Source organism: Micrasema longulum, unplaced genomic scaffold (assembly GCF_059751315.1).
Source record: "Micrasema longulum isolate JH-2025_06_02 unplaced genomic scaffold, ASM5975131v1 h1tg000432l, whole genome shotgun sequence".
NCBI classification, from domain to species: domain Eukaryota; kingdom Metazoa; phylum Arthropoda; class Insecta; order Trichoptera; family Brachycentridae; genus Micrasema; species Micrasema longulum.
The window spans coordinates 58,541-72,890 of record NW_028277632.1 but is presented as its reverse complement, the minus strand read 5'-3'; the positions used below and the strand labels follow the sequence as shown (position 1 = coordinate 72,890).

Sequence of the window (14,350 nt, the reverse complement as noted above, 5' to 3'; positions counted from 1 at the left end):
CTATAGATTAAAAAATGACAAATCTAATTTTGCAACACATTTAAACTCGCTTAACCATACTTTTGACAGCGAAAATAATATTAAATTACTACATTTTGAAAACAAAGGGAAAAAACTAGATAAATTAGAATCATTAGAAATCAATAGAATTAAACTTAATGCAGTAATAATTAACCAGCAATTGGAATTATCAAACTCCCCCTTACTTAAACCATTAATTTAATAAAGTTCCGTTTGATTTAACTATTTACTACTAAAATAATATAATTAACATGAAATTAACTATCAAAATGATAACTTCATTTCAAAAACTAATGTATTAACTAAGTATTAATCTTAAAATATTCCGTCAATCATCTTTAGGTATGTAAACTTGTTAATTAAATGTAATTATGTAATGAAATTATCTGTATTAACTAAGTATGAATCTTAAAATGTTTCGTCATTCATCTATAGGTATGTAAACTTATTAACTCTGTCTTAACTAATTATGAATTTTAAATGTTTCGTCATTTATCTCTAGGTATGTAAACTTATTAACTAAATGTTATTATGTAAACTCTCCTTTACTTAAACCTTTAATTTAATATAGCTCCGTTTGATTTAATTATTTACTACTAAAATTATATAATGAAATTATCTGTATTAACTAAGTATGAATCTTAAAATGTTTCATTTATAGGTATGTAAACTTCCCTGTCAAAAAACCAAAGTATTTTCCAACTTTATCTGTTAAAATGTAGATTCCCCACACTGTTGTATTTCGCCATGTGTTCTCTTCCCACATTTTAAATAATAAAACTTAATCCCTTTCGGTCCAAAAACTCCCAAAAATGAATTGTATAGCAAACTAGTTGTAAATATTTATGTTTTCTGTCCCCTGTTAAAATATTGTTCTATCTTATCTCCAAAATATGTTAAGAATAGTATAAAAGCTGTAAACGTTGTAAACAAATCACCAGTCTTGAAGATGCCTACTTAGGCGAAAGCGCTCGTTGGTCAAAATAATAAAAAGTAAAACTAAACCAAGAAGTTTCATTGATAAGTTTATTTATAAATTTTATCATTATCATTAACTATGGAGTTTTATCAAGAAATATCAACAAAAAACATCAATATTATATATATATATATATAAATAAATAGTACCTGAAGCGTATGACTGATCACCGAAAGATCATGTAACAAAAATGATCAACAACATATTTCAACAGAGATGAAGAACATTTCAGAGAAGGTAATATAGAAGTCTTGGCATGTACAGGGCTTATGACCTGTCGTTGGCTAGTTAAAGTGGCAACTTTACACACTGTGTAACATTCACTATTTTGCCCATATTTGAACATCTATATTCCTTCAGTTCTTTCATCTGTTGATGTTTGTGAAATTAAAGAGCTGAAACCTTTATTTATGCGGGTGAGATTCATCTAATTGAATTATTTCACCCCACATACTAGGCAACTCAGTAATTCAGAATTAAAGAAGTTTACTCACAAATATATATACTTACTACAAAAAATACTAATTTAGGTGCGGAAAAGGAATGATGATGGTGAAAAAAGTGACATATGCATCTTACTAAACAATCTTTCCAATGGCTTCGTATCTTAAATGATTTCAAATGAAGGGGAATTGAAATTGTTTATCTGATGTGAAAAAGATTCAAAATTCGATAAAAATAAATGTTATCAAAGGGAAATACCTAACAACATAAATATTTTAATTTTCCCATGTGGATCTATTTCCATTAAATTTAATCCAGAACCACATTGTAAGCAAATTCAAGTGATTGTTGTTTTTGGTAGCTTAAATTGCTTTTATTTTCAAGTTAAATAAATCAAAATTGCCATACGTGCCGCCTCGAATCATAAATTTTCCAACGCCAGATTATTTTCCATTCCCAACCTAGTAATTTTCCATGCCAGGCCTAGTTATTTACAATGCCAGACGTAGTTATGTAGAATTTAAATGTTAAAAAATATGCGTCTCTTGTTCGAGCGGAATTAAAAATACTATCGTGAAATAGAACCAGAACCCTGACGTATTTTCGACTCAATGAATACCCACTAGCTGTGTCGGCCTCGTGATGCACTGGTCAGGGTGTTTGCCCCCCTCGCCAGAAATCTTAGGTTTTATTCCCGACAGAGTTAACATGCAATGTTTCTTTTAAAATGTAGTTTTTATTGTTGTATTTGAAAGTATTTTTTTTTAAATATAAACAATAAAGGTAAAGATAAATTGAATCTGTATCTCAGAGGCAGATGGATGCAAATCCAGAAATTCATGAAATGACATTTCAATTTTCGTTCATTGATATTGAAGAAATATAAATAAAAAACCCATGTAAGAAGATACCAAAAATACAAATTAATGCTTCATATTATTAAAAAGCACTTTGAGAAAGTAGATTCTTTAGGCTTTTTTTGAACGTTTGACATTAGAATTAGCATCCGTCTGCCTCTGAGATACAGAAATATAAACATTAATACGTCGTGCTTAAAGCGTCTTTTTATTTTGTAAAATCTCTTAGTATTTTAAAGTCTTCTTTATATATTCTCACCTGTAACAAAAAAAAAGAAAGTGTGTTGGTAAGTGTCCTCGGCACGGATTCTCTAGTGAGGTCACATTATTCTTATTATTTATTATTGTTTATCATGTAAAAAAAGGAATAAGTAAATGAAAGTAAATATCCCCTTCAGAATCGAACTCAAGTCATTTATTGTATATTTCCGTAAAAGGTTTATCTACTTGGTGGCGAATTAGGTGGGTATGCATTGGTCAAGTTTTGTCAAAACTTCTAAATCCTTTGTATCCGCAAACACTGTTCACTCCCCACCTCGGTATTCTTTGATCACCCGCCACATTAAGACCTCGTGTCGTACATCGCGCGCTTATTTATTTAAACGTGTTCCGCATCATTAACTTTGTTTCCACCAACCACCAGTATTGAGCTTCAGATCGGAGGTCTGCCCTCGTGTTAGTACCGCTATTTAGTGATTAGTTGGACCACAGCAATTCCATCAAGAACGAAGATAAGGTTAGTGGCATCCATTCTTAATCCATTTGTGTTGAGTTGTGACCGATTGAAACTGCACACCGCATACCAAGGATACTCACTTATTTTTATTAAAATTAAATAGAGTCCACTCCGCTAAATAATATCGTTGAAGCCTTCCTTCCGCTATATTTTGCACCAAATCCGCATGGAGATTCGTTTTTCCACCACTGCTTATACACTTATAAGTAGGGCTGGGAGGCGTGTATCGGTCGGGGGTCGGGCTGGGCTGCTCCTTCGCCGCCGTGATGTGTTATTGAGGACGCTGTCTTAGTATTAAGGATTGGGTTTTTATATTGCGTAAGGTAAATAAGGTTGGTTGACAGGTTTTTTTTAAATGGAAGTTGCATTATTTATTACCTCGCGAATATATAAAATACACAGTTTATATTTAAAAAAAGGATTTTTCTACAATTATATTTTATTAAATTTATCTAAACTGTTGGGATCGGGAAGGATATACTGAAGTAGGCCAAGCAGGAACTTCTCAAAATTTGCTTGTGTGAAGAGGAAACTACTTAAAACTCTTAAGGAGAAGCAGGCCTATTGACAGTAGTCAACAGGCCTTACGTTCCACTTGAAGAGTGTTCGGCATTTTGTTCCCTACTTTATTTTTTTTTACTAATTTCCCGCACTATTTTAACCATGTATAATACTACCTCTCGTGTGAATTCTTGATTACCTATCTTCGCCTATATCTTCATTCTGGGTTCTGAATCACGCCTCCAGCTGTTGACAGGTTGGTTGAACATTAGTTGAAAGGTCTTGACTAGGATGATACCAGGTTATGAAAAGGTTGATGTTATGTTTTCGTCTTAAATAGGGTGGTGCTAGAAATACAGCGAATGTATGAACAACCATTTTGTTTTGGACTTCATGGGTTTGAATTCTAGCTGGTGAAGGAGTGGTCTTCTTTCATCTGGTTTACAAACAAACTAATAAACTAACATCTTAGGTATTGGAAAAATTAGATTGAGGGTGACAGACAAATTTACTTTTGGTACGTGTATTTTGTACATACACAAATCTGGATTTCTCCCAAGGGGGAGTAGGTATATATTTTTTATTAATATCCCTACAGAGATGAGGTAGAATTTTTTTTCAAATTCAGGATTATGGATATTCGAGCGTTTACAGGGCTTATGACCTGTCATTGGCTGGGTTAAGTGGCCACTTTACGTATTACAACATTCCCCATTCCGCTTATTAGCGAATATCGACACAGGTAACATTTTTTTGATTTTTGTATATTTGTTATTAAATGAGAAACCATTCACAAGCGTGTTGGAGCGCCATCTATGTATTGATATTGAAGTTAAGTATTTTTAATTAGCATATTACTTTATTTTATGTATTTAAGACTCTTCCGAGTTAAATTAAGTACTAGTAATCGCCTGCAGATGACTCTGTAATTTATTTATACTTATATTTTGACCAGATCTTATTACACAACATTATTTTTGGTACGTGTATTTTGTACATACACAAATCTGGATTTCTCCCAAGGGGGAGTAGGTATATATTTTTTAAGAAGAATCTTAAATAAGAGTCTTAAATACATAAAATAAAGTAATATGCTAATTAAAAATACTTAACTTCAATATCAATACATAGATGGCGCTCCAACACGCTTGTGAATGGTTTCTCATTTAATAACAAATATACAAAAATCAAAAAAATGTTACCTGTGTCGATATTCGCTAATAAGCGGAATGGGGAATGTTGTAATACGTAAAGTGGCCACTTAACCCAGCCAATGACAGGTCATAAGCCCTGTAAACGCTCGAATATCCATAATCCTGAATTTGAAAAAAAATTCTACCTCATCTCTGTAGGGATATTAATAAAAAAAAAGACTAATTTACTGTTTATACTTAGGTTGCTCTGACGGCAAAGAAGGCATTAAAAGCAGTAAATGTATTTTTTTTTAAAAAACATGAATTTTTTTGTATAACTTGTGAAAAAAAAATACAGTTCATTACAGCAAAAAAAATAATCTTTTTGCAATGCGTGGATCTAAAAAAAGGCCACAAAACCTTTTAAATGGATCCGGGTAAGTGGGTGGGGTGGGGCTTTCAATGTAGTCCCCAGACTAGAGATGAAGCGCAAGATAATTCATCTTAAATATAACACTGTGTTTTTACGTCACACACGAGTTTAATATTTTAGGTTCAGTGTAAAAATACAGCATATATATCCTAAAATAGTAACGTAATACGCGAACAATAACCTCGTGGTGTAATGATCAGCTTTTTTTTCTATCATACAAGAGGTCTCGAGTTCGATTTCCGACAGAGTAAATATAAAATATGTATTTAACAGTGTATTTTCACACTAAAATATTTCATAGTCCCTGGACTGATACTGTAGCGTAAAACTAATCATCTTTCCTTCATCGTTTGATGCGGAGAGTGAATGATACTGTATGCACAAACATAAATAAATTGAAATATTAGGATTAAAATTGTCGTGACAGAGAAAAAAAACATTTTTGAGATGGCAATATAGAAGTCTACGCGTTTACAAGACTTTTGAATAGTCATTTACTTAATTATAAAGTAGATCATTGATAGAAATATACATTTTCAGGTTATACTGTATTCCTCATCGAAAAAACCCGTGCCGAGGGATACATTTTAGAAGTTTTTTGACAAAGTCCTTTTTATTTTATTTTCATGTATGCAACTATATGTATGTAGGTAAAAAAGAATTCATCAAAATAGAATGGCTGGTTTGAGTGGCCACTTTAAGCTCTGAGTAAAATTTACGACTCTTTCTTTGTTTAAACATCCACATTTCGTCAACTCTTCAATCTGTTGACTTTTGTGAAGTAAAACAGCTGAAAAATTTATCATCTAGGTGAAATTTATTTGGTTACCTTCACTAGGCAACGCCTAAAAAATATTTTTCATTGAAATACCAATGCAGATACCTATGCACCACTGAGTGGGTTATAAGGAAATGATGATGATGATGTAGTACCAAAGCGAGTGCACGTATGAATTCTTCAGGTCAGCTTTTTACTTTAGTCAAAGCGACGGGTCCTTCCCATTCTTTATCTGCCTTAAGTTTTTTTTATAACCTATATATTTATGGAAACATGTTTATTTTTTTATTTTTATTAAGGGTAATTTAACAAAGATACCTACTAGGAAACATACCGTTTGAAGTTATTCATCGAAACAATTTCACCTGGATATAATATTACCTTCAATTAAAGAATAGGCAAACATCACGTACTACGAATACCGATAAAGTTATATGAAATGGATTTAGAATTAATAATTGTATTTTCACAATCAATATGGATATTGTGGAGAAATGTTTTCATGTAATATAAATTTAAAAAGTAAAATATTTTTAAAAAGTGTGACTTAAACGGACATGTTTGGCATTGATAGTTGTGACGTCAAGATTCGTGACGATTTTCTAAAAAAACTTGAATGGTTCGGAACAAAGCTAAAAATGAACATCTTGACGTTTTAGAGGCGTGGCCAATGCAATGACCGTTTTTGCGGGAATTTGAAATTATAATTTTAAAAATATTTTTTATGCTACGATAAGTAACAACATTACTTTACACATTTACTGTTATCAACTAGGATTTTTAATATGCCTTTTTTCTAAAATGCCTTGATATCCATGTTCTCTTCTTCACATAATGTTATTCGTTTTTATTGAGACATACCTTTATTCACAGATTAACTAAATTTGTACCACAGTTCAACGAAAAAATGCATTCACAGCCAAAACACATACAGTGTTTTGAAATGGGCACTGTTTTTGTTTTAATATCACTCTTTTGATACCTACATGAAAACAATAAAGTTAGACTTATGCTTCAGATCCAGTCCAACGACAGTAAAATATTACATACTAAAAGTCACCCTTTTAAATACTGTATCGAACTTATCAGGAATCAAATTCGAGACCTCAAGCGGTGTAGGCAAAAAACTTAACGATCTAATCAAGATGGACAAATCTCCACTTGATTTCCCCTTTTGAGTTTTTACCGTAAAATACCAGAGTTCAGATTCTATTTTATTTGCAGAACACAGAAACATGAATAAATGATTTCCATAAAATGAATCGTTTCGAATATGTTATTAAAATTTTTTGAACGTAAACATTCATTTATTATAATTTATTAAACTATGAGCAACGGAGGTAAAGTTCTGAAAATTTATCAGTTTTCTGAACGTCTTTATACCGTTTCAAATTATTAGTTCAACGTATATTAAAATTAAATACTAATAAAATAATACCTACGTAAATTTTACTCAAACAGCGCGCCTACGTCAGCGTTAAATGTAAATTAGTATCTAAAATCACAAAAGTTCATTGCTTATACATTATTATTTTGATTCAACAAAGGCTAAAATATGTTACGTTGAGGCACTGGAAGAAAAAATATTGAAGTTTGATTACCTTGTTTTACTGTTGATTGACGTATTCGCGTGGGAAGAGTTCTTGTATAAGGCTTGTGATAAACATATTAACGAGTTTGATGACAGCGTAATTTGATATCATTCTTGGAACTGATATAATATTACAGAAATAATTGCATCAATATTTGTATGGGGATTATATTAGGGCTAGAAATAATAGTATACTAAAATACTTACAAAACTTTTTAGATGAAATAAACTCAATTGAAAGTTTGATATCAATTATTGTATTCAATTAAAATTAGATATGCAAATATACATGATTATTTTTGCGTTTCGGATTACACGAATTTTGAGGATATGCGGTGACCGGAAATTTAGTCAAAAAAGTATTTGAAATCGTATTGGAATAAAATTTTCTGTTTGGTACACGTTTTGCATTTTTCGAAAAAAGTTATCAGAATTGTATACCTTGCGCCCAAAAACAGCAGATAAACCCAAGGTTTCTACGGGTTTTTGGATGGTTCTAGTTCCCGTAATAAACTATTTATAAAAAAAAAACAAAATAATAGAGATACTCCAACGGTAAATATCGATAGTGTCTAAAAAAATTATTCCTCTTAATTTATATTTTAGGGAGAAAATACTAGAATAGAATAGAATATACTAGTTTGTATGAAGATAATTCAGACCGCGGTTTCACTTCAGATTAAACATTATTAAGTATACTTATGAAACTTTACTTCATTGTGATTACTTATTCAGTTCATTTGCAGTGGTAAAAGCATTTTTTTAAATATTTTTTATATCTCATTTTACAAATACAAAAGTTACTAGATACTCCATTCTGATGCTGCAAAAACAATTAAAAATTAATACAACCTCCGGTCAAAGAGGATTGGCCTACTTTTCGGTTAAAGTGTACCATCTACTTCCATTGTCCACGAGGACAATTAGTCAGTACTCACAATTTAAAATTGCTATTAAGAAATTGATAGTGGAGGTGGTTGCGGATCGATGAGTAGATCAATCCAAATAGGTGAAAAATTGTGTCATGTTTATGAAATTTGGTCTACAAGTCAATATGAATTTGCTATTTATTATGATTGTTTTAGTTTATATTGCTGATTATAATTAAGTTAATTTGAAAAATTGCGTTTTTATTTTCGAATGATGTTAACTATGTTTAATAACTAATTTAAGGCATGTTTCACTTATTGTAAAATGTTTCCCTCGGCACGGGACATCCCAGTGAGGGAACATCATTTGTATAAAAAAATAATACAAACATTGTAAAAAGATAAATAAATATAAATATACAGGTACAATTGAAATAAAATACAACTTTAAAAAAATAAAGCTTGGACATAAAATTGATAACTACATCAAGACGAGATCTAGTCTATCTTAGTGATTGTTTAAACCTAGAAAAACTTACACAAAAAAGTACATATCTTGTATTGAGTTTACAATGCGATACAATCGAGACATTGGTACATGCAAGTTATAATTTGTGCTGTGCTGATCAAGGAACAGCACATTATTATTTCGCAACCGGTGAATCGGAACATTGAATTCCACTTGATCCATTAACGATGGTACATCAGATAAGCCATTTAATAAATTAAATGTGAATATGGAGACAATGTGAATTCTACGTTTTTGTTGCCATTAAAAAAAAACACACGTAAATCGGTCTAGTAGTTATTTAGTCTTTTAAGAGCACACATACGAACATTGCCTTTAAAATAAATAGATTAAGGTAAAATAAATGGAAAATGTTTTTTTTTTTAAATCCCGAAATGATTTCATACGAGAATATCTATACGCCATTATTATTTGTCTGTATTTTTTTTACGTGTTTTTTATACAGCATTGCTTGGAACGTACCCTTCGTGTGAAAATAGGCTTTGGAGTTTATTATGTGTATATTTTAAAACTTTAAAAACATGTGTGTGTTTGTTTGTTTGTCCATTCCGAGAACTTGTCAATAACGGTCGTAAAAGTCATGGAGCCGTGATATTTGAAGACGTCATTCTAGGTTGAGCATGTTATTTTCAAGCAAAAAAATTCTCGGTCTTCTTCGTAAAATTAAACTTTTGATTGTTTTTCGTGGTGACACAAAATTTACAATCAACTAATGCCATTTCTAGATTAACTGTGCTGTTTAAAGCCAAAAAATCTAACTAATTAGTTAATGAACGGTCAAACGGTAAAGTCTGTCGTAGCGACGCGCGACATGAAATTTAGACTCAATATGCAGCATTTAAATTTACATTTATTTCGAGCTTATTTGGTATAAAATAAAACCCTTTATTGGGACTTACTCATTAACTTGGCATAAAGTTACGCCAAGGTATAGTGGTAGAATACGAATGGGAATACCATCTTTATAATAGTGATAGAATACGGATGGTATTCATATCCTTATTTTATCACTATTCCTAGGCGTACCGTTATAATAGGTTTATAAATAAGGTCCTAAATCAATGTAGTAGCGAGGTAAAATTTCATAGTTTTAAAAATTTTGTTATACTTTACTTTTATACCTCGGTATGTTCTACCGACTTGTTATCTCGACGTCATATGATCGAATCCAACCAACAAATAATTCCGAAAATTTAGTCGGCTTACCTAACTTAATTGAAATTTTGAACAGTCCTCATTTAGATTTTAAATATACTACTTTGATAAAAAATGGCCAACTTCAATAATTATCAATTGAAGCAAAAAATTCTTTCTTGAATTTTTTTTTTATGACTTTTTAGAATTACCGAGACGGTATGCTTAACTTTCGTCAGTATTTATCTACTGAGGTATTTCAAAACAGGCTTTTTTGACATTTTGATATGTACCTAGGAATATAATAAAACAGATGGATAAAATATAATAAAAAAGTTTTATGGTGGCAATATATTTTAAAGATAGTATTATATACACTTATATATTATAAAGGGGAGAATCTAGCCACACTATCTTTGCATCTAGCCGCTCTTTTTCAAATCTGGCAGTTATGTCGGAATTTAAATCAACTTAAAAATTTACTCATTTCTCTCTAATATTTTTAATAGGCTTTTAAAAAGAAAACTGGCTTCCCTTAAATTATTTTTAAAAAAATGAATTGTATTTAAAGCAAAAACTGCTCGGTGGAATATCTATTTTTATTTTTTTATTTTTTTTTAGTTTTAATAAAATAAATAAAACATAAAGTACATATTATACTCCCAGGAGTAATTAAAAAAAAACTCATTTGGATCCGTACATATAAAGAATTTGACAATAATTGTGAAAATTGTGACAATACATAATGGCATACATAGTTAATACATATATCCGAAATTGTAAGAAAACATTATAAAAGAAACCTAAAACACAGTACTTTACACCATTTATAAAAATTAGATGAATAACTATCACTATCAAAACGATTTCAGTAATATATTTTAATTGAGACACTTTTGGATTTTCTATTCGAATTTTCGTGTTTTAGCTCATCGGGCAGTTTATCAAATTCGGATTGGCCAATATTTTCTGTAGACCTTCTGCCAAACTTCGTCGTGTGAAACTTAGACACATGAAGATTCCCTGAGTAACGCGTATTGTAATCGTGAATTTCATGACCAAATGTGTATTTTAAATTTGTGTGAGCAGAAAACTTTATAATTTTCAAAATACTGATGTATCACCTTGAAAGGAAATATTTTGTCTGTCGGTAGATATCCTTGACATGGGAATCCCATTTCAGTCCAAGAATGTTTCCCAGATAATGTTTTTAAAGAGAAAATATGTAAACCGAGAGGTACTTGACCCGTCGGTACATTCCGATGTACTTACCTCAAAACTTAAAGGTGGGGGGTCGGTAGTGTATATTCGTAATCGCGCTTCTTGAATGTATCTTCAACTAAGACGTCATAATGAAGATATGTCACTTTATTGCGTAAATATATGTACCATATTATACGCGTTCCCTTGTTACATATCGATGTACCAATCCAAAACTTGAAGGCGGAGGGTCGGTAGTGTATTTTCATAATTGCTCGGCAGAATTTATCTTCAACTATACCGTCATGGTGAAGGTATGACATCCTTCCATTATAATTGCGGCCCTGGCACCTTTACCGAAACACTTATTTTGTAACAGTTAGTGCTTGAAGAGATTAATAGAGGGGTAGAAGGTGGTTTAAATTTATAACTTACGTGGAAGTCTGAGAACCGACACCGCAATCTACCATGAGGCTGTAGTATGATAAAAAGTAAGAAAATCTTATGATTTTGCAATTCTAAAACGCTAATAATCATGCCATCATAAAAAAATACGTGTAATTTATACAAACAATAATTTTTCAAAGTATTTCTATTCTATGTATTTTCGTCCGCCAAATTACGACTGTTAAAGTTTAAACAAAAAAAAATATTGATTCAGTATTTTTTACTTGTTTTTTTTAATGCAATTTTCCATTTATTGATATTTTTTTTCCCTTGCAGATATCTTCTTTGTTGGGTTAAAAAGCGAAAAAGAACAACGAGGGATATGAGAGGAACTTCGGTTTCTCTTTCAGTAGCATATAAACATAATGCTACGCAATTCCGTGGGATGGCGCTTGCTGAATTTAAAAGGTGGGAATCTTTACTACTTCTGTACCATGAATAGTAGGGCGCTACAAGAAAAAATGGTATAAAATCAAGCCTTTTCCTTAAAGATACTGAACTTGGATAAACTCTGTTTTGCAATGGTTCGAATATTTCATAATACACACGCCGTAATTCGGCTGATCTGACGTATTAGTTTGGGAAATGGTCAAAAGGGGTTATTTAGCCAAAGTCTTCATGTTAAATATTATTTTATTTTGAGACCGATTTCTTTTTAATGCTTACATTTACTTTATTTATCATTTTCCCCGAATGTGAAGTCTCGTCGTATGTATACAATTAGTGACATTGAAATATTAAAATTGTTCCTTAATGCTTCTTCTTTCCTTCCTATCCCCTCTCCTCTCTTCATAGCATAGTGTAAATTAATTAACTAATTTATTTTTTGTTATTATTTGTTTTTAATTTTTGTATAAAATTGTGAAATTCGACATGTCCATTTATTTATAATTTTCTCAAACTGAACGGTTTGGGTAGGTAGGAAGAAATTGCTTTAAGGCAATATCACCCTTATATGTATATATATTGTAAATGTATAAAAATTGTTAAATAAATAAATAAAACAAGACGCTTGACTCACACACGGAAGGTTGCGGGTTTGAATCCCGGTGAGAACACAAAAATTAAATGTGATTTTCTCAATAATTTGCCTTCCCGGCCCGATGTGGTTGAAAATTTAAAAAAAAAAAAAATGTTTTCATAAGTAGGTACTTAATGCTTTTGTTGAATTTTGATTGGCATTTTAAATTTAATTTTTAATACGTTCCGTATGAAATTACTATTTAAATGTCATGTTATTTCTTACATTTGAATTGTTATTTTTTAATTTTTATATTGCAACATATGTAATTATAGTTACAATAAGTGACTTTATATTTTGTTGTTAATTAATAATAATAAATAATAAATAAAGCTTAAGCTTGTTATTAATAAATAAAGCTAAAGCTTATTCAGACTATGCTTATATTAAGCCTGTTAACATAAGCATAGTCTGAATATCCATAAAATGTAGGTAAATTTGTACAGAAATATAATTTGAAATGAATAAATAAATCAATTGACTGAATTGACATTTTAGAATTCAAATTACACTTACGAGACTTTCGTTTTTTTTATTTGTATATTCGAAGGGCTTATTGCCAACTGGTATTTTTTCAAAATGTAAAAAAACATTAATTAATATCGATACTAGTATTTAATGGGAATAAAATATGAACAGAAAGGAAAATAGAAAAAAAGGAGGAGAATGTGGTTTTTTTATTTTTGTTATTTCACGTTTTACAAAACACCTTTTTTAATATTTAGTATTTGTTTGAAGGGAAATAATTATTATGTTTTTTTATAATTTACAGAGAACAAACTGATCGAGCTACAAGCACGTGTCGTAATGGACGTCTTGATGATCAAAAAAGATCATCAGGAATCATGTGAGGACCGTCCTTCAGTTGGCAGGAATATGATTGAAGGAACAATGACCAAAATCATAATGGTGTCATCATTAGATCATCATTGCTGTGTTTTCATCAGTGGTGATTCCTTCAGTCAAACTCCATATGACGTCATGCCAAAAGGAAGTGAAGAGTGGACTTTCATAAAAATACAATTTTGGTGCGATTTTAAGACATTTCAAGTCAAAATGGTTTTAAAAAACTACACAAACATAATTAAAGTAAAATACGTAACATATTTTGAAAATGTTGTATTAAATATAGGTTTTAAAATTAAGTTAATTTAAGGTATTTAACATATGTGTTACCCATATTTATAACTGTGACATATCCAAGGCTCTAAGTGTGGATGGGATTTGGGTAGTCAAGAAAAGATCGTCTAAAGGCAGCCGCCTTTGTATGAAAATAAACGTTTTTTTTGTAAAAAGTGTTTAGATAAAAAAAATACTAGTGAAGTGGAATAGTAAATAAAAGTCATACAAATATAAGTTTAAGAATATTGTGATACTTATTTACTGAAAAAGTGTGAATTCAAATTTAAAGTTATGTACGTGATGTAAAAATATTTTCAATATTTTAAAAATGCGACTTATTTTAATATTATCTAAGACACATTAAAATATGTTTAATGATAAATCAGATATGCACGTAGGTTTATTTAAATTATTTTTATTATAAATAAAAACTTTTCCATAATAATAAAAAAATATTAAAAGGCAGTCTTATTTTAAATACTATATTCTGGTGGACGAAGATAACAAATCGGTGAGTAAAATATAAACATGCCAAAATCCTGAATAAGGTAATCG

The 14,350-nt window shown here is 30.4% G+C and overlaps 1 protein-coding gene across 1 annotated transcript in view; it reads left to right on the top strand.

The window, feature by feature from the left end:
- Positions 1-13,986, top strand: part of LOC148281610 (neuropeptide CCHamide-1 receptor-like) — a 120,057-nt gene extending 106,071 nt beyond the window's left edge. The window contains exons 7-8 of the mRNA XM_088226453.1: positions 11,929-12,060; positions 13,446-13,986. Of these exons, the coding sequence (XP_088082579.1) occupies positions 11,929-12,060; positions 13,446-13,524 (211 nt within the window). The 3' untranslated portion in view covers positions 13,525-13,986. The remainder of the gene's footprint in view (positions 1-11,928; positions 12,061-13,445) is intronic.
- Positions 13,987-14,350: the final 364 nt, after the last annotated feature.